This window comes from Phyllostomus hastatus, unplaced genomic scaffold (assembly GCF_019186645.2).
Source record: "Phyllostomus hastatus isolate PE091 unplaced genomic scaffold, TTU_PhHast_1.1 phas_contig_34, whole genome shotgun sequence".
Lineage (NCBI taxonomy): Eukaryota > Metazoa > Chordata > Mammalia > Chiroptera > Phyllostomidae > Phyllostomus > Phyllostomus hastatus.
In genome coordinates, this window is record NW_025333857.1 from 30,079,884 (window position 1) to 30,101,158 (window position 21,275).

A 21,275-nucleotide genomic window follows, 5' to 3' on the forward strand; every position below is an offset into this window, starting at 1 on the left:
AAAATTCATAATCCACAATAGCCATAAAAGGTCTTAATTTTTGTTCTTAAGAATGTGTGTTTCTAAGCAAAAACTGCTGATTAATGAAAGCACCAGCATAATTATGTGTTGAAGTTAAGAATTCCCTTGGAGAATGTTATTTCACACTAGGTCTCTGCTGCAGTGATCTCTCACAGCGCTAAAAACATCTGCTAGAGTTTTTTATCTCTTCATCCCTTACAGATTTATTTTAGCTAAAAAATTCCATTATACATGCAATTATCATGTGTTACCTTAAAATAAGAACACAATGAACAAAGCATTAAATTAAAAACCTTGGAATTTGTATATTAAGTAACAATTTGGAGCAACGATCAGCCTTCCAAAAGCACCATTGGAAGGGGGTGTGACCAACTGGAAACCTTCTAGAACCTGACTGGACAGCACCTTAAATGCTAGCTCTCCGAGGAGCAACACTTACCATTTGGTTCCTTTTACAAGCGCACATCCTAGAAATAACTCTGGGTGGCATAAGAGTAGGAAGCTCATTCCCACTTCCACCAGGAATGGAGTGTGTAGCTGGTCTGTCTGGGGCAGGGTGATGTGACCATTGCAGGGGCGTGGGGAGCTAATGTCAAAGACACGAGTCCCTAAAATGGGCAAAACTATGGCAGGCATGGCCAAGGGTCATCCTCAGAAAGCCTGAAGATTTTCATTGCTCAGAACCTACCAGGGGTTGGGTGATCATTTAAATGTGTGCCTTTTAGGAAAAGAGTGTCTAGTGGAGCACAGCTGATCATCAGGTGGACTTGAATTGAGGGGACCTTCTGGGGTGCCTGGGGGACTGCAAGGGCGAAGCACCCTGCACGAGGGCTGGGATGTCAAGGGGAACCCTGCCCTATCGTGGTACTTCATACTGAAGTGCTCTTCACTTGGAAGATGGGAATGGCAAAGGGATGATTCATTAGTTGACTTGTACAAAATTCTAAAAAATAGTAGTGTCAATTGTTACGTGAAAACGTGGGGGCAGTGGAGACACTTCGGTTTAGGACTCTCCCTCAGTTCAGGACAACGACAAGAACTCAACACCGATCACGCCATCGCTGCCCAGGCAACCTGCCAGTGACCCGCTGCAGGGGTGCTCCCTGGGATGAAGTGCTTCCTCACAGCGAAGAGGGTGGGTTTCTGCTTTAGGAAAGGATCACCTTCCAAGAAACTACAGACACAAGTCCGCAGGGAATAAAAGTTTATTGGCTGCTGATGCATTTCATGGAAGAATGCACACCAAGCAAAAGCCAAGATATAGGGGTAAGAGCAAGGAGAAATCCAATTTCAATAGCATTTTACATTAATCTTACTGTCTACTTATCCAAATGAGAAGACGGGCCCAGGTGAGATCCAACAGCCAAGTCTGCCTAATTCCGGTTGGTTTAAAGAAAAACACTCCCTCACTTCAGGGCACGCTGGCGGAAGCCAGCTTCTTTATAAGGGCTCCAAATGTCCACATTATCATTCCCTAACCATCTCTCTCCTTGTCTTCAGCTGCTAAGGGTCTGGGGTAGTAAGAATTTACTTTGTTTAATCAAAATGGTTACGCCTCCAAATATCTCCAAGAAGCAGATTCAGATTTTCTTGGCCATTAGGGTACTTTTCTGCATGCTACTTTCAAGGACAGTGTCCTGATTTTAATGGAAACTACAGAAGAATTACTTCAGTGGAACTCTCTAAAAACTGCTGCTTTATTTAGAGCTACAATGGAGGGCGTTTGATGCATTTGCTTCTTCCCTATTCATGAGCTCCTGACTGGCTTTCTTTAGACTCTGGGGTAGTAAATTTTTGATTTTTTTAAAAAGAGTTTTGTGAAATGAAAGAATTTCTAATTATTGCACACAAAGAGGATTTTCATCATTATTTCTAAGGATATATAGAAATGTGCCAAATCCTGTAGGAACTTAGAAGCTAACAAATTTGTCTTGCTTATTATAGCTGATGAATAATCAAATGTTGAATATCCAGATGCCTGATTAGCCCTTTATTTTCTCATATGTGGGCAGAGATGAACATTTGTTAATCCTTAATATTAAAAAATTATAAAACTACATTCAGGAAGATAAAAGCCAAAATATTTGGAATTTTCCATGAGGCCACACCACCCACAGGCAGAGCCTGGAACGATGACATGTTGTACAAGCGACCTTGTCCATGCAGTGTGTGCCCTGCCGGCACTTCTTACTCCAGGGACGGCAGATCCTGGTGTTAGCAGCTTGAGCCCACGGGTGCTCTGGGTTCAAATCCTTGTCCCACCAGTTGTGAGCCCTGGCACCTCAGATAACTATTCAACCTCTCAGCTTCCTCAACCAATACATAGGACATAGAAGAACAGAATTCAATGAGACACTATCTGTGATTTGCTTGGCCTGGTGCCTGAACACTGTGAATGCTCAAGAAATGGTAACTCACTGCTGTTACTATGATCACCATGGCTGTCACTCTTTTCTCCTTGCCATTTGTTCTCACCTCTCCATGTGCTGTGAGGGACGGACAAGGCACGGCTGTGGGTGCAGGGGCAGCAGAGGCCATGACCCCGTCAGTCTAGGCCTGTGGCCTGAGGACCGAGACCAGAGGAGGACAAAGTGAACTTCAAATCTGAATTCTGATGTTGTTGTTTCTGGGAAGGTTCCCCTTATGTTTGTTTGCTTTAATATGAACAAATAAAAAAAATATACTTCTCCTTTATATGGCTGTTTAATGGCAGATGTAAGTGTATTTAATGGCAGATGTAAATGCATTCGATGATACTTTAAATTTCAGCTAAGGCTCCCTTTAGTAGTAATCTGCCACTCAGGTTAAAATGGAGGTTGCTTTTTCCATTGCTGTTTAACGTAAAATTATTAGCACGGTGGGAGGAAATGAGCCATCCCTCATGTGGTTAACCTCCCTACACATGTCTCCAGGGTCGATTAGGCAGCGTCTACATTTAGAGCAAGCTGGGCCCATGCACGCAGTGTGACGCAGGCCAGTATTTACCTGACGCTAGTTTATAAAAAGGTGGGGGTGGCAGTTAGCTGGATGTCAACAGATGACGGTGCTGGAGAAGGCGGTGACTTCCCTCAGGGGAAAACACCTGCCCTTTTACCCTGGAGTGCTCAGTGGGAGCAAGCAGCACGTTCTTGCTCACGTGGTCTCTGCCCAGCCAGCCTGGCCTCCCTAAGAGGGGATACTTCAGGGATGCTTGGTCCAGGAGTCCCTTCCCACACGTGGCTATTTTAGTTAATTAAAATTGACTAAAATGAAAAATTCAGGTCCTCAGCCCCACCAGCCACGTGATGAGGGAGGGCTTGCTGGTCACACGTGGCTGGTGACGACTGTGGAGGCCGGGACAGGGGCGAACCTTTGCAAGGCTGCCGCTGGTTCCCAGAACAACACTGCTGTGGAGAGTGATGGGGAGCTTGCCAGGTGTGCTGCCAGGCAGCAGGTGTGAACTGGACCCATGCTAAACTGGGACAAGTGACTACCCTGTCGTCATGAAAGAGATTTCACTCGAGCCTAAGATAAGTGGACATTTTTAAAAAATTCAACCCATTTCCCTAACTACACAGCAACTGCAAGCCCACATTACCTGAGGCCTGTAACACCACGAGGAAGGATGCTTCTACAGAGAGTTTTTGGTGGCTGGTGGCCAGCACCGTCCAAGGGAACTGCCAGAGTTGGTGGCGATGTTCTGGGATGGCCCCGTCCAAAACAGCAGCCACCAGTCACGTGTGGCTCCCGAGGACTGGGAATGTGGCCAGTGTGCCTGAGGGAGTGAGCTTTGCATTTCACGTATCAATTGAAATAGACATCTGTGGCTAGTAGCTACCAAATTGGATGTCATGGGTTTAATCACTGAATTACATGCTGGAGACAACGGAATTTTCCTCCCCAGGGGACTCTGGGGCAGAAGCTCCGTGGGAGGCTGGAGAAGGCGTGAACCAGAATCAGAATGGAAGAAAATGGCTGACGGCTTTTGGAAGGAAACAGCGCCCTACCTACCTCTTTGTTCGTGGAGGCGTCCGTGGGGTCACCGGGATGAAGGGGTGTGCTTGAAGACTCCGCGCCCAGGGGCGAGGCGCTGCCCGGAGAGGGAGACTGGAACACAGCAAGGGAGCACACAGTGAGAACCTGAGGGACCTGGAAGCACCGGCCTTCAGGCCACGACCGAGCGAGCGCAGAGGGGAGGGCCGCACACAGCCCACCCGCCAGTGCAGCGGAGGGGACGCCTCTTTGGAAAGCACTTGCCAAATGTTTACAGAAGGTCTGGGTCAATCAGGTTTTAAGTTCCTGCCATATTTTGAAGGACGCCCTTAGCGCTCCGCTCCCCCCACCCCCACCACTTAAGGTCAAGTGGTCAAATACAGCAGAAGCTGAATGTCAAACTTGAAGCTCCAGATGAAAAAGATACTGGTGATACACAAATGTTTGTGTTTTAAAAAAATTTTTTTTTGAAGGATACAATGGCTTTGGGTACAAAATGTCATATAATATCACCTGCCCAAGAATATCTGAGTGCAAAAGAAAAAATTACAACACATATTTTTAAAGAGGCAGCTGGGATTGATTTTCATGACCGGAAACTGCACCACCTGTGTTTTCCTAGTCAGTCCAGATTTCAAATATCTTTTCTGATTTAAACCAGAGGCCACTGAAAATTCTGAGAAGTTTCAGCATCCGAACAACATTACCGTGGCTGCTCCTAGAAAAGTTCAAAAAATTCTGTTACAGGATATATTTAAAGCAATACTACTTCTGGGCATTTAACCAAAGAAAACAAAAAAACATGAAATCAAAAAGATACAAGCACCCCCTGTTCACTGCAGCATCGCTCACAACAGCCGAGATGTGGCGGCGCCCGGACGCCCATCGGTCGGTCCGCAGAAGGACCAAGAAGATGTGGTGCGCACGCACGCGGTGGAGTACCACTCAGCCAGGCATAAAGAAGAATGAGATGCTGACACTGGTGACAAAATGAATGAGCCCGAGGGCACTGTGCTAAGTGAAATACGTCGGACAGAGAAAGAAATACTGTATGGCTTCACTTCTACACAGAATCTAAAAAACAAAACAAATGAACAAACAAAACGAGGCAGAAACACATGCACAGATACAGAGAATAAACGGATGGCTGCCAGAGGGCAGGAGGGTAGAGGGGAGGGGTGGGTGGAAAAGGGAAAGGGATTAAGAAACGCAAACTTGCATTTATAAAATGAGTCACCGAGACACAACGTACAGCACAGGGAGCGCAGTCAGCAGTATCGCAATAACCACGTACGGCGGTGGATGGTCACTGCAGTTGGTTACGGTGCTCCTCCCTTTGTAAGGCATGTAAACGTCTAGCTACTGTTTTACAACGGAAACTAATACACTATGTCAAGTATGATTTTAAAATGTAAAAACATCTTAAATGAATAAAACAAGCCTTAGAAAAATAGGGTCCCGGAGCATGGCCCCCACTGGGAGTGTGACAGCCTCAGCGCTGGGCTTGGGCCCCTCGCACAGGCAGCCCCACTGGAAGCACGAAGTTCCAGGCCGGTGCCTGACACACAGCACGGGTTCCACAAACACCGGCTGAATAAACAACAAAGCAAGTAAGCACTGGGATGGGACTAATCCAGGCTCTGGAAGCCCTCCCTAGCCGGTACCTGAACATTTCTGAATGCTCGTGAAATCTTGGGAGGAGAAGGGAATCTTCAGGTGAGCCACAAGGATGCTTACGGATTCTGTAGCGATGGTCTTCTGGGGTAAGACTGTGCTGCTTCACAGTTTGTGGGTAATGGTCAACAGGGGACACAAAACAGAACCCACACAAGGATCTATCCTCTGAGGAACTGTGGGGATGTGAATAAAGGCAGGTGAGTCCTGGGAAAACGAAGCAAAGTAACAGTAACAGATCCTTACATCTCATCTGATCTCATGGGACTGGCCCCCTTGGGGAAGCTGAGGCACAGACATCAGTAGAACACCTCTGTGTGGAAAGCAAGCATGTCCCACAAAGCAATGGTGCCAGGGAGGGGGCACATTAGTACCTAAGGGGGACCTTGGTGAGCAGTCTGTGAAATCATAAAAACCAAATTTTTCCAAAAAGTCTGAATTACAAGAAACACAGAAGCACCAGATGAATTGTAAGAGGATGTGGGGAAATGCAGAAGTCTTCCCACCGAGACGCTGGACGATCCTGGCCTATTGCTGTGAGGCCTGGGTTTGTTTCCCATGAGTCCACATTCCTGGTTGTGAGCAGGGCTGTGCAGACCACCGAGTCTCTGAGACTTCCACAGGCAGAAAGCAGCTGCTGTGCAGTAAAGCCAAGACTGAGAGCAGACATACAGCACCCTAGGCCCCGCAGGCACCGGGTGCAAGAAAATAGCCCTGCATGACTTCAAAAAGAAACAAAGAATGTTTCATTTGGCACTGAAGAGAGTTGGCGGTTACCTGCTGAGTTAGCACTATGTTTGGCCTCCTCAAAATATGTGTAGTGAAGTCTTCATGAGAATTTAATGCCTTCAGAATTTCCCAATTTTTCAAGTTTGAAGAGCTTCCTTAGAGATTTATACTTCTCCGTTTCCCCCCAAGCACTCTTCCCTCTCACAAAGACTATAAGGGTCCAGTCCCTGGGAAAGCCAGTGCAGCTGACTTTTCTTTAATTACTTGCTTTGAAAGATGGTGTGACACATTCATTAAAACAAAAACCACTCTCCAAAAGACTCCCACAGTTCCTATTTTTTTAACTCTTTTCTGTTGCAAATCCTCTAAAAATGGATTCTTTGGAACGTGGGCACCAGGTCATCTCAGGGTGACCTGAGAAGACAGGTCATCGGAACAGTACACTGGGGTGTGGAAGAGGCAGGTCAGACCCGCAGTAAGGCTCGGTGACCAGTGCTGGCACCAGAGTCAGAATGGGCGCCCATCAGAGAACCCTGGAGAAGGGGCACAAATGCAAGTGTGGGGGGCACTGCCCCCTCTGAGGCTCCCATGGGACCCACACCAACCTTGACCAGGCCCACTTCCCCTCGACACTCAGTGCTCTAGCCCTCTGCACGCAGCGAGCTCATTCACAATTTCCTTCCATTTGCATGTGCAGGTGTCCCCTCCAACCAGAGAGTCCCCCTCATTCTTTCCTCTGCTCTGTGAGCAATTTGAAAGCACTCATCTTGCTGAAACTTTCATGGTACCTTCTCTCTGGCTGGCATGTGCCAGGTTTTGTGATCATCTGTTTCTGTGTGTATCTGCCCTCCCCCGAGAGTGCTTTGACAGGCAGCTTGTCTTATTCATCTTTATAGTCCAAGTGCCCAGCCTGGGGTCTCACGAATGTCAGGCATTCAGTAAACATTTACTGAAAAATGATTTCAATGGAGTTCACAGCTTCACCATGTTTTCCAACTTGCACAGAAAGCAGATCGGCCACTACTCTCCTTAGTTTTTAGTGGTCAATGGCAAGTCCTTTTCTGAGACAGCACCCCCATGCTGTTACCTGTAGAATATTAAATGTGCCTTTAGAATTCGAGAGATGGCCTTTGGCCGCGAATATCCTGATCTTAGCATGCCAGCAAAGCTCTTCTGAAGCAGAAAGCAGTCCCAGAACCAGAGAGGATCCCACCTAGTGGAGGCCCACTGCTCACCACACCATTGCTGACAAAGTCAAGGTGGACAAAGGCCTTTTGAGCAAACACAGCCTCAATGGAGCCTAAACAAAGGTGTTAGTACCAACACACCTCACATATCTGCTTTAAAAGCCTTTGCCCCTTACCTCCAACTTCTGCTTTGCTACTCTCAAACATGGAGAGAAAACCAGAAATTGGATAATAGTTTTTACTTTCAGAGAATGTGTTAGAGGTAAAATTTAACCACTGAAATATGATACAAAAGTAAACATTAGTATTGCATATCTTTCTGTCTGGAGTCTCAGGCCTTCTGGGTTGCTAGGTCGATATTCAATCTTAGGGAAGTGGCACCAACCATGAGAAGCAAGTGTGGGCTCAGAAATTCACCAAGGTGAGTGCCACATGGGACGATCAGGAGAGGTGGTGTCCAAGGATGACTCAACAACTCCTTGTTTTAAGTAATTGCAGAAGCTCTCCTTAAGCTTGTCTTCTGCAGTGTGTTCTAGCAGATTCTCTACAGCTCTGATCTAAATTTGCCGTGGCAGCTCTGAAGTCTCCCCAGGCAGAGTTATCTGCCTTAAGGCTTGGGTTCTCCAACACCAGGATGAGAGATGGATAGCTCTTAGATCACAGGTGGCTGAAGGGTGCAGAAGCATCCAAAGGGTAAGGTGATCTTTCATTTGAATTCTGACTGAACATCTCCTGGGGCCAAACACTCTACTGCTGCTGGCAGAGATGAGACGAGTAGCTGAAGGAACTTTCAGGCTATCTTTGCGGGGGGAGAAGAGAAGAGCAACACACCAGTGCCTATTGCTTATCCCTCTGACAGACATTTCAGTGTGTATCTGTGTTCCCAACACCAGGCCAGAAACCAAGAGGGAAGAGATGCTGTGGTTCTGCCCTCCACCCCTTTCTGGACAATGGGAGGAGGGAGACCTGTGAAGGCAGGGCTGCGGCAGGTGGCCAGGACACTGACCTGTCAGTGGGGACACGGGGTTAGGAGGGGGCAACCCTGCAGGAGGGGAGGAGTGTGTATCAGGCAATGCTTCATGCATGAGTGACAACTTTTGCTGAATCCTGAAAACAGCAGTATTCATGGAGTAGGATGGGGTAGCATAGGGTAGAGGGGGAAGGCACTGGAAACAGAATCAGGTGGAAGCACAGCTGCACAGGGAAGTGAGAAATGAGCTGAAGAGCAGGCCAGAGGCCAGAGACCACAGCTCTGCTTGAGGACAGGCCGCCCCTGCTCTGCCCAGGGGCTGTTTAGAGTCATCGGCCCGGGGTCATCCCTGAAGAAGCAGAAGCACACTCCAGCCACTTCTGAGCGGACTGGAAGGGGTAAAAGGTCATCACTTTCACTCTTTCCTCTCCCTTAGCCCTCTTCCACCCGTGGGCATCTGCCAAAGAGAAGATTACAGGAAAAGTGGATGGGATGACAGTGAGGATACCTCCAAACCAGAGGCAGAGGGCCCCTGGCTCTTCCCAAATGGAGGATGTCCTTTCCAGAAAGACCTAAGGACTGAGGCAGGACTGAGATCTAAGCTGTCCTTGGAAAGGTATACAAGGACCTTGAAAGCCTTTTGGAGGAATTCTAGTCAAAAGACACAAAAATGTGAGTTCTACCCGGCCCACTCATTCATGTATTTAACACTGAAGTATTGAGGATGCCTGAGGAAGCCCTGGTCCTTGCCTGCACCAGCCTGCACCCGGGGAGCTCCTGGACCAGCAGATGAGACAGAGCTGGAAACACATGCAGGGTTGTCCTCTGTAAGCTCTGGTCATTGTCTGAGTAAAAGTCCCAAGAACACAAGAACAGCCACCAAAGAGCTGGTCCACGTCTCTGTCAGCTGGTCTCTCTCGACTGTCGGGGCCATCTGGCATTCCAAGGCAAAAACAATACTCCCCAAACAGCAAACATATTGCAGAGAAGTGCAAATGTTGCAAAAATAAATATAAAGCAGAATTTTATAATGCTGAAGAAGGCAAAGTTGGAGAACTGCTCAAACCAGCTACTGATAATCAGAGTTGGAGTTACAGCAGTTAACAATAAAGAAGAGAAAAATGGAAAGAACGGCGATGTTACAGGTGCTTTGGAAGAGAGCAAGTAATTAAGAGAGGCTCTTGGAAAACTGAGTCAGATCTTAAATATTTTTGCTGAACTGGTTCTTTGTGATCAAAAGGACCCCTTCTGATCATGCTGCAAAAGTTACTATGAACTAAGATGACTATTCTATTCTATGATTAAATGCCTTTTTCTGAAGAAAAGACCACTTCCCAAATCAAAACTTCTCTGTTCTAGATTTCATACAGAGTTAGAATGATAACCTACATATTGCCAGTCAAAAGATAAACTAAGCAGCTTATGTTTATAATTTTTAGTATTATTTTCCAAGGTAAAGTTCTAATCAAATCCCCGCTTCCCCATACTTACTTTGAAATCTCAGTCCTCATTTTCAGTGAATTCATTTTAAAGTAGCCTTCTGAAAGTACACTAATGCAGTGATTCTTTAAAACATTCCTGCCCCCTGTGGTTAAAATGCAACATGACAGCTGCTGTAACAGGCAGGACCGGAGAGCAGGGAGGAGAGAGGCTGTGCACCCGCGTGGCTGGGCCAGGGCAGGCTTGCGGTGGAGGGGGTGACACAGAAGCCTTTCCTACCACAAGGCCCAGGACTTGGAAGGCCTGGAACAAAGCCTGTTGGTTGGCAGAAGTAAAAATTAAAAAATCAACTAATTTCTAAGACACTGGATCTAGTCTTAAAGCCACCATGATCTGGCTTTCCAATATTAGGGTCCTTTTTCAAAAGTTACTGTGATTCTAGGGAACCAAAGTTACGTTCTTCCATTGAAAAAAAAACTGTGATAAAATTTTAATTTTATATTGTGGCAGAACGAGTAAAACTGTAACTCAGGTTTCAGGACAGTGCAGTGGTTAAGTGCCCAGCGTCTGGCCCACCAGAGTCTGAGTCCTGGCTTGACCACTCGTGGCTCTGACCCTGAGAACCAGGGAAACAGTTACTACTCACCTCCTGGGGCTGCCATGGGGGGGTCACTGGTGACAACATGCACAGGGATCAGCTCAGTGCCTGGGCACGTGGAAAGCACTCGACCAACAATTGGTAAGTCTTTTAAGATTCCAACAGTTACAAAAATTGCTTCACCCCTTTGGGAGAATGCTCACAACAGAAATTCACACCCATGGGGATGTTTTCTTTATCTCATCTTCTCGTTTCCTTTCTTATTAAAATTTTATTCATGGATAAAATTAAAAAGCACACAAAGGGCTCTATAAAATCATACCACAAAGACTCTAAATTAATTTATAAGCCCCAAGGGTCTTGCTGGTACATTGGGAAGAATGGCTCATTCCGAGCTAAGACAGGGCAGTGCACGCAGTGGGTGTACGCAGTTGCTGTCCCGGCCACCGCCTGCCACTTGAGACAGCGTTCTAGAATGTGGGTGGTGAGACTGTTACAGCGATGGATTGACAAAGGAGAACCTACAAAGGCACTTGTTCTAGTATTAACTTGTGACATGGCATGTATGCCTGTGACACACCACTTTAGGTCACCTGGTTAAAGACCCCAGCCGGCTCTCGCCAACCTTGACGAGTTCAGTACAGGTTGGTCCCTTTCCTCCAAGGAAACTCAGTGACAGACCTTTCACTGCAATAAAGAGTAAGAGAAAATAATTTTAAAAATTACCCAATTTTACCAAGTCTATCTGGGACTGAATTATTATGGCAATTTCACCTATATGGAAAAACTCACAGAACCTGATTAAGGTACTTTGGGGTTTTTTAAAAGTCAGTAACCAGCCCCAACATACTACATGAAACCCGAGCACCAAGAGCCCACGATCCTTCCTCACCCAGGTTATCGACTGCGTGTTTGTGCCCCCCTCGAATTCACACATGGAAACCCTAACCCTCAGTGGGACAGTATAAGGAGGTAGGGCCTCTGGGAAGGAACTGGTTTAAGAGGGTGGAGCCCTCACGATGGGGTTGATGCTCTTATAGGAGACAGGGGAGAACTTGCTTCCTTTCTTGCTGCTCTGGGAGGACATGGCAAGAAGACGGCCATATGCAAACCAGGAAGAGGGTCCTCGCTAGAAGCTGACCATGCCGGACCCTGACCTCAGACCCCCCAGGCACCAGAACTGTGAGAAACAAATTTCTGTTATTGAGGCCATCCACTCTATACTATCTTATTACAGCAGCCCAAACTGACAGCCAGAGACTTCGCATTAAGTACCTATTAATTGTCACTTTTCCACAGTTTTTACAAGCTCTGAGCAAACCATTCCTTTCTTCATAACCATTAGTGGTTCCCTTTTGCTCACAGAATAAATTGTAGACTCTTTACCTTGGCACCGAAGGCACTCCAGGGTGTGGTCTCAGTTTCTTGACCATTTTTGCCCTTCCAGTTCTCACTCTCCATTGTCAAGCCCAACGGAACTCCTTTCTGTTCCCTGGGCACAACCTGCGAGTTTCTGCTCAGTGCTTTTGTTTATGCTTCTTTGGACCCCACCTGCCCATGAGCCTCCGCAAGCCCATTTCAAATGTTACTTCCTCCATGAAGCCTTTCCAATCCTTAGGTGAAAGGAATCTGTCCCCTTGGAGAATTGCTTGTATGTTATCTGTATCATTCTTATGATGCATCACTTTTCCTTTGTAGTTTAGAACAGCATCATAATACTATATAATATTTATAATATATTTTAATTATGCTATTTTAACAAGCACCATTAAAGGCAGGATTTATGATTAATTTACATGCTTTCTTTTCCAAGTGCTTAGTACAGGAATCCCCATGAAATACACCACAGGAGTTCAGTAAGTGTGTTGAAGACACGGGAGGGCGCGTACCAACAACACTTCGTGCCAGGGGGAAAGAAAACACAAGACAGGTTTGTGCACGGAGCAGGTTCTGAACACGCGCAGCGCTGTGCGTGGTGCTCACGTGAGTGTCTGTACTCACATGTAGCTCAGGGTCCTCTTCACTGGTTCTTTTTTTAAATGCAAATGTTCAATAACAGCATTATTTATTTTTCAGGTATTAATGTAGTTTTAAAAAGATTTTATTTATTTATTTTTAGAGAGAGGGGAAGGGAGGGAGAAGGAAAGGGAGAGAAACACTGTCGTGAGAGGTAAACCTCGATCAGCTGCCTCTCACACGAGCCCCAACTGGGGACCTAACCTGCAACCCAGGCATATGCCTCGACTGGGAATCAAACTGGCAACTTTTCAGTTTGCGGTATGATGCCCAACTAACTGAGCCACACTGGTCAGGGCTAATGTATTTTTTCTCTCAATATTATTTTAGATTGGTTTCAGGTGTGCAGCAGGGTGGTTAGACAATCACATGCTTTACACAGTGGTCCCCAATTGTTTCCAGTACCTCACTGGACCGCACAGACTCACTGCAGTATCATTGACTATATTCCCCGTGCTGTACTTTACATCTCATGACTGTTTTGTAACTGCCCATCTGTGCCTTTTAGTCCCTTCACCTCTTTCACCCAGTCCCCCAAACCCTCTCCTCTCTGGCAACCACCAAATTTCTATCTGTGTCTATGAGCCTGTTTCAATTTTGTTTATTCATTCATTTTGTCCTCCAGACTCCACATAACAGTGAAGTCATATGGTATTTTTCTTTCACTAACTGACTTATTTCACTGAGCATCACACCGTCTTGGTCCGTCCACGCAGCGGCCCGTGGTGGGATCCTCTGCACTCACTCTTGATCTCGCTCTGCCTCCCTCCTTTGGAAGACACTGCTTGCAAATCGTGCCCCCTCGTGTGACCAGAAAAGCAGTGTGGACACAGGAGGAACAAGCCTTCTCAAAGGTGGCATTTCATAGGGACTACAATCTAGCACTTGCTCAAGTCCTTCTTAGCCTGAACATCCTGGTTCCGTTCCCTGCTCTGCATGGAATTTCACGGGGTGGTTAGCCAGGGAAGACCATGGAACACACTCCAGTTCTCGGGTAAACTTCTCCTTCGGGACCGTGTGAGGCTTCTCCAGTTCCCGTGTCCTCAAGTAGCTTTCTCCCTGTGCATATTGGTTTATCCAGTTTTATCCTTTTATAAAGGATTGTTTCCAGTGGTGGATTGTTTCCAATGCATTAAATATGCATTGTTTAACTCACTGATCTTAGTTGTTTAAATTAACTTTATTCCATCTTAGAATTATTTTTTAAAACCCCAAATATATGATTAGCTTCGTCTTGCTCCAAGATGTTTGTGCTTCTGAAAATTGAAACTGCTTAAAAAATCCGTAATTATTTGCTTTCAATTCAAACTACATTATCAATGCACATTTGTATTTCTTTAATGTGGAGAAGTAGGAAAGTGAGCATAGGCATTATAGGGGCATAATTATATTACTAAAATGATAATAGCCTGGGATTAATGGAGTGTTTCATATATACGTTTATAATGAATTCAATTAACACTAACAGAACATTTGAGGTAACTGTCAGTTAAAATATTCTAGCTCTCTCCATTCTCTCTTGTCCCACAGGGAGAGTGGTCCCGTTCCCAGGCCAGGTCCGTTAAACCCACAGGGCGGGGGTGGGGGGGAGCGGGCTGTAGCATGAGGCCCCAGACTACCTTGAACCTCAGAGGGAGCCTGGCAGGGCAGCAATCTCCTCCAAGAGAGGGTGCTTTCATTGTTGGGGTGCCATACAGCTAATTCATTTTATCACCGTTGAAAGGGCTCCAGGCTTATGAAGCCATGTTCTCAAGGGCAACAAACAAGCAAATAAATGAGGGCAACACACACAAATAAAGTCGACTGGTTAACTATGAACCAGAGTCATCACTGTAAGGTGAGACGACTAGTTCGACAAAGCTGACCCATAAACACGGGTTATCTCTGCTGCTTTGAAACAGCCTCTCATGCATTTATGCATTTATTTGAAATGCATTACAACTGGTGACAGACAAATGAGGGAATCTGTTACTCATTTCCCCCTCTAGGTCCATTCAATTTCTGAGGATCTTCCTGCACCTTCATTCCCAGGCCACCTGACCTGGGACCAGTGAGGGGAAAAACCAAAGTCACTTAGTTTGTATTAAGAGATGCAAACTGTTTGCTGTAATAACACATTACTGGCTAAGAACAAATAAGGAGGGCTTTCGACGTGCCAGGCACTGTGTAGGGTGCATTATGCCCATTGCCTCATGTACTAGCAAAGCAGTTTCTGATGTGCCAGGCACTGGCCTCCATGCATTCTCATTAGTGCTGTGGAAGCAAAAGACACAACGCAGAGCAAGAAACTGGAGGCTACAGGGCCCAGAGTAACTCACTTATCAGACTACAGAGAGTAAGCACCCGGTGCTGCTGAGGGGAAGTGAAGGGCATGACATCTTTCTAAGTGATCATGACCTTTTCTCTCCATTCTCTCTTGTCCCACAGGGAGAGTGGTCCTGTTCCCAGGCCAGGTCCATTAAACCTGGGACTTCTGAGCAACAGGCAAGCCCAATTACATTCCTCCCGTCCTGGAAACTGCCCACTCTCCTGGTCTATTCCTGTTCTGTTCACTTACTGCTACTACTGAGGGAAACACAGAGGATGGTTTACAATCTGACAGGACTAAGAGAAGAAAAGAAAAGGCAAAGCGATAAACATTGTTCCAAAGCCTGTGGGTCCACCTACCTTGTCTTCCTGACACTCAAATTGGTACATCCAAAAATTCTCCATCTTCACAGGTGCTTTGGGGCAGCAGGACCAGCTCTGGCGCCTCCGCTTGTGAGCTGAGCCCAACTCCTGACCTCAGTGTCCGTCTGGTGGATTGTTTCCAGTGGTGTTAGATGCCCCAGTCAATAATGCAGCTTGTAACAGGAGCTGTGCCCACCTCCCAAGGTGTCTGACCCATCCACATTAACCCCTCCCTGTCCAAATGGCGCACGCAGCCTGTCACACATTACTGGTCGATCATCGTCACCTGATGTTCCTCTAGAGGGGCTGGCCTACCCCTTCTGGCAACGACACCTACTATTTCTGGGGAAAATAAACTCGGTTCTGAGGTGCTACCAGAAACTTTCACACATCTAAACTCTGCTATGTTTATAGAACTTGTGAATATAAAGTACCCAGCTCATGTGGAAGGAGCAGGAGTTGTGAAAAAGATGCTCTCTCAGGACCCGTGTTCGAATGCACCTGAGCATTTTAAGAGACCATTGTGGCCAGCAGGACCTGGGCTTCTGGGGACATGGGATGCTGGAAGTGGCCTCTCACAGCCCCCTCATGTGTGCCGAGTGTCTCTGACATCCTTGCACTGCAGTCTGAATCAGGGGCAAACGAACCAGCCACATAAACACAGAGAAGAAAGCTGCTCCCAGGGAGAGCATGGTGTGACCCAAACCAACAAGGAATTCCAAACTGGGTTCAAGAGCTGGACCACATCTGCTGGTCCTCAGCAGACTACAGGAGAGTCAAGAAATCCAGATGGAGGGAAACTGAGGTGGGCAGGGTTGTCCTGAAAGCAGAGGACAGGAGGCGGGCAGAGAGATCTCCCAGAGTGAACCCATCTCTTAAAGATCTGTGGCAATGCAGAGTGTGGGGATGCGTGAAAGAGGAAAGGCACAGGACACCTAAGAGACTCATCCCAATCGATGGTCTCAGCCTACTCTCTCACCCAAGTCTCTGCCAGGCACACTGACAGGCCTGAGTCCACTTGTTTCGTTACCGAGTTGTGATAGTGTCAAAGGGTAGAAAAAAGAGAAGCAAAGAACTTGAACAACTGACAGCTGGAAAACTCCCCCGTGCTTGCAGGGCGTCTCCTGTGCTGTGGACAACTGCGGGCCAGAGTGGGGGACAGGGCAGAGGGAGGCTGTCCTCGGGCGCATCTGTCTCCCTTCTCACTTGAGCTGCGGTTTCTGACTGCCTTGCTGGCAGCTGGACTGCCCCACAACCACCCAGGTCCGCCCGATGCCCCCGTGCAAGAACGCCTTTTTCAACCTGGTGAGCAGGGCAGGCAGGAGGTACGCCTTCCTAATTTATAGCACTGGGCAACTCTCAAAACACTTTCTTCTTTCCATTTATTATTTAAAAGATAGAAAAATCTCTGAGTTTTGATTCTCAAATACCCAGATTGAACATCCCCTAACATCTATTTCTCCCCAGCCCATGGGTGAAGCCATTTCCCCAACTATCACTCTGAAAGTGTGGTTTGGATTCAGGAACCACTCAGGATAGGCTGAAGCCATTATAATCTTCACTGCTGCTGTGGAAAGCTTGTAATTTTTTCAGTTATTAATCAGAGAGCCATCATAACACACAGACTCAAAATCACCAGAGAGACTGCAAACACACACACACACACACACACACACACACACACACACACACCCTGCTAGGCCTTCCGGAAAGTTTTAGAAAGCATCTACATACAGTGTCCCTTTGGAGTCACAATTCAGAATTCTTTCCTGCCTTTTAATGTTCAGTCGGCACCTGAAACCTCTTTAATTATTCACCACTGCCTTCTCCATGCCTCATCAATAATGGATAACACCCATGATGGAAAACTTCACTGCCACGAGGAGGTGGTGGAGACGGGAGCATAAAGAACAGGATCCACACCCGAGGGAGAAACCAAGGCACCGAGACACCAGCCGGCCCCCAGCCCTGTTCTCTGCTGTTCTCCCTGCACCGTTAAGACCCCTGGACTCTGTGCCTCTCAACCTTTTGTGGGTCACGGCACATGTCAACTGGAGAAGCCCTGGAGCCCCAGAAGAAGCTGTTGGGAGTGAAGGCAAAATGCCGGGGCGGGGGCCCAGTTTGCCCCGTCCCCACAATTCAGGGGATCATCGGCACTCTGGTTGAAAAGTTCTGCCGTAACTTACAAATGAGTCTGTATAGCAAATTCCTTTGACACTGGCAGTTCCTTGAGAACAAAGTTAAAATCTTTCTTACGAAGAATCCACATGGATATGCTTGTTCCTTCAGGATAATCCCTCGTCTTTCTTGTTTCTACAGGCGCTCTGAGCCCCGACTCCCTTGGACACAGCCACCTGCCCCATCTCTGCTGGCTCACACACCTGTTCCCTTTCCCACCACTTTGGCTTCATCCTGCCTGTCATTTCAGAGTCTGCAGATCTGCCTGTTCTCAGCCAGACAAAATAAACCCAGCCCTGGAGCTGGGAATGACTGGCAAGGCCAGCAGCTGCTGTGTCCTCAGGTTTTAAGCCCAGCAGCTCCTTGCCGGCAAAGGTAAGGACAGATACCAAACATGATGGGCAGGCTCCTCGGAGGGTGCTCACTGATCTCCACCTCCCAGTACTCAGGCCCTCGTGGGAAAGACAGTGACTTCCTTCTGGCTATCAGACACCGTGGTCTTCCGGTCCTGCACACTTTATTAAGTGAGCTGCCATGTGGGTGAGTGCCCACGTGGCGAAAAACCGAGGATGCCTCTGGCCGATAGTCAGCTGGGAAGTCCAACAGCCCATGAGGATCTGAACGAGCACATGAGCTTGAGAGCAGGTCTTTCTCCAGAGGGGCCTTGGGACGACCATGGGCCGCAGACACCTTGATTGCGGCCTCTGAGAGAACCTAAAGCAGAGAGCCAGTTAAGCCATGCCAGCTAGATTATGGACCACAGAGACTATATGAATTCACTGTGGCTTGTTTTATGCCACTAAATTCTGGGTGATTTGTTATGCAGCAGTAGATCACTAATAGCTAACACACCAAATAAGGCTTCAGATGAACACCTCAGGGGCAGAGGACGCTTGGCGGTCTTGCTGAGGGCTTAACAACGGACAAGCCCAGAGTAGATCTTAGACTATGCCCAGGCAGGGCCCGTGTCTCTTCTAGCCAGAGCTTGAATCTCAGTTGCTACTCTGTCTCTGGGGTCCTGGGCAGTGCCTGATTTTTGGAGGAACTTGAAATACTCGATGAATGAGTGGGTGATAAATTGTGAGACAGACTCTCGGTTTGTAAACAGGGACAGTATTCATGATTCCCTCCGGTTCACTGACGAAATGATGAACAGTGGAGCTCTGCGGTCAGGTCCTTCTTCTTATTCACAGACAATGTCCTGTATGTAATTGGTGTTGATTAAACCCAAAAGAGTTTTCATGGGAAAGACTACTCAATAGAACAATGGTAACAACTCAACCCAATCACTTTATGGTGCTTTGCATGGTGGGTGGTTGAGAACACATGTTATTCCTTTGATGTCATTCACTCATGTAAGGAGGGGTGTCCTATCAGTTTCCGAGGTCTGCTTGGTGACACACACTGGGGCCCATTTCTGCTGCCCAGACAGCAGATCCTTTGGTTCTAAGGTTATGCTTCTGGATAAGCTTCTGGCATGCTGACCCAGATGATTGGCCAGCCGACTTTTTTATACAAAGTCTGAGCCATAGAAGAGAACAGAGTAGGTTTCGGGGCCAACACTGGGACATCTACTCCTCCATAGGAGGCCAGGAGAGCAGTCTGAGGCAAGGATGCATGGAGTCTAGCCCTTTTCAGGCCACAGGTGGACACAGAATGGAGTGAACTATCCTAGATCCCTGCCCTCAGGTGCCAGGAATACATCACATGCCAACTAGGAACTGATCCACATGGGGGAATCGTGCCTCAGCACAACATAAATTCATCCGAAAGTCTGTCTACTTGTGTTCAGATCCCATTCCAATTTCATCTCTTATTGTCCACATCCTGGAAAAACTATGGCTGGCTGGAACTCCCTGAGGAGGGTGCATCCACAAAAGGAAATCTCTCAACTTAGCGTACCTTAAGAGGAGTCTTTCACGAAAAAAGAATCCTCCAGCAGTAAAGCAGTTATTTTTACTTACCCTTTTAGGTCTGACAACATGACCCCAAGGTCAACAGGATAAGATGATACTAACAAGCCTTAATGAATTAGCATGTGAACTTGATCTTGGTCAATAGTTTCCAAGTAACAGTAAAAAAACCAACAACAACAGGTAGGCTGATGCTGAATTCAGGGCAGGGGGGAAAAGGGAGTGAGGGCAGGGGGGAGGTGACATTAAGGAAATGAAGGCCCACAAGAAGGAAAGAGGTTTCTCCGCCCTCTTTACATCATCTCTCTCAAACTTTTTTTTAAGGTGGGTACAAAAGTGCACATGACGAGTGAGGCAGGTGTTAACATCAGGCCCTCACTTCCCGGGGTTTTGACAGTAGCTCCTTCTCAGCAAGACACTGGCTGGTTTCTGACTAAGAAGTGTGAGTGCTGAGCCAGTTTCCTGCCTCAAAATACTTTCTCCAATTGGTCTTTAATGCTAAAGGAGCTGTATGGTCTCAGTCTGGTGGGGGCTGCATAGACATACCTGGAATTATTACTTCCTGGGGAATCTCCTTATTTTTGCCTAAGACAAAGGCCATGAGATATCCAAAATGATGTGCCCTCTAAAGCTCTGTGAAGTGTGTTAAAGACAGTGATTGGCCAGCCAAGGCTACTGGGTCATATGACCCAGCTATTTTCGGCCATTCCACCCGGGAAACTGAGGTCAAAATGGCCAGGTTGGCCCCAAACCTCCTTTGATCCATTCCTAGTCTGATTTAGCTTGTTTTTGGCATCCCACTGAAACATGGTCTAGCCAACACAATAGGCCAACCGGGCATGCCAAGCAGGCAATGAAGAGCCTGTTTCTCAATGAGGGAAAAATCAGGAGAGAGAAATTGCCGGTGGGACTCTCCAGGAGACTGAGGTGGTCTTTGTTGAAATGAAATCACACCCTCTCTGTGGCTGCTCTCGGGAAAGTGACAGTGCAAACTGTTTCAAAGAAAGTGGCTGGAGAAACTCCATTTTTGTATTAAGAATGGGTTGCCAGTTGCACTCGCAATGGAGGTATTTTTTCTCATTTTGAAGATAATCACGTTTATACATAAATCACATTTCAGAATTCCCCAGGACTACATGGACCCAGAATTTAATTGGGTTACATATAGAATTCAATTATCTCTGATATATCTGCTCCTCTCCCTGCACCTTCCCTTCGTCTCCTGTATAACCCAGTCTACTTATCATAGAAAATGTCCAGAGTGCACAGTTGGGGGAACTGACATAATTTTTCTAAAAACTCCTGGGAAGTTTCTTGAGCCCCAACTTATTAAGAGAGCATGTCAGACACCCAAAATGCGGTCCTCTATGCTGTGCTTCTATCTAGAAGGTGGTAATAAAATTCTCTCTGGCGAAATCGTCCATTCTCTTCCCTGCTGCTTGGCCTGTCACTTCTCAGAACAGGTTCACATAGACGCCGACTAGTGAGACAATCCATTAAAAAGCTGAGAAAGATTCCTCTTGGGAGGGGAATCAGGTGAAGAGAAAAATTGGAGCCTGGGGCTTTAAAAAAACCCCAATCTTTCCCATCACTTATTTCCATGCCATGGAGCACAAAGTAATCGCAGCCCTTGCCTTCTGCTGTGCAGACCGTTGCACGTGTTTGCTCTGCTGACTCTGCCATGGCCACGGACTAGTGTCAGTGAGGGGGGAACCGGCCCGGCCTTGTAAACAGTGCCTGCCTGGAGCTGAACCCACGGGGGAAACTCTGAAGGCGAGTTAAAATAATCAGAGATAATATTTCAAATCCAGGAGGAGAGAGCAAAAGCATACACTTTCCTGTTTCCTCTTGTTTCCTCATGATTGAAATGAATTATCTGCTCTCCAATAGAGATTTCAAGGTCGAGG

The 21,275-nt window shown here is 47.0% G+C and overlaps 1 protein-coding gene across 5 annotated transcripts in view; it reads right to left on the reverse strand.

Annotated features, from left to right (window-relative positions):
- The window catches only part of APBA1 (amyloid beta precursor protein binding family A member 1), a 195,404-nt gene that overhangs the window by 32,895 nt on the left and 141,234 nt on the right, over positions 1-21,275 (reverse strand). For all 5 annotated transcript variants that reach the window (XM_045840607.1, XM_045840610.1, XM_045840609.1 and 2 more), the window contains exon 3: positions 4,012-4,107. In XM_045840607.1, the coding sequence (XP_045696563.1) occupies positions 4,012-4,107 (96 nt within the window). The remainder of the gene's footprint in view (positions 1-4,011; positions 4,108-21,275) is intronic.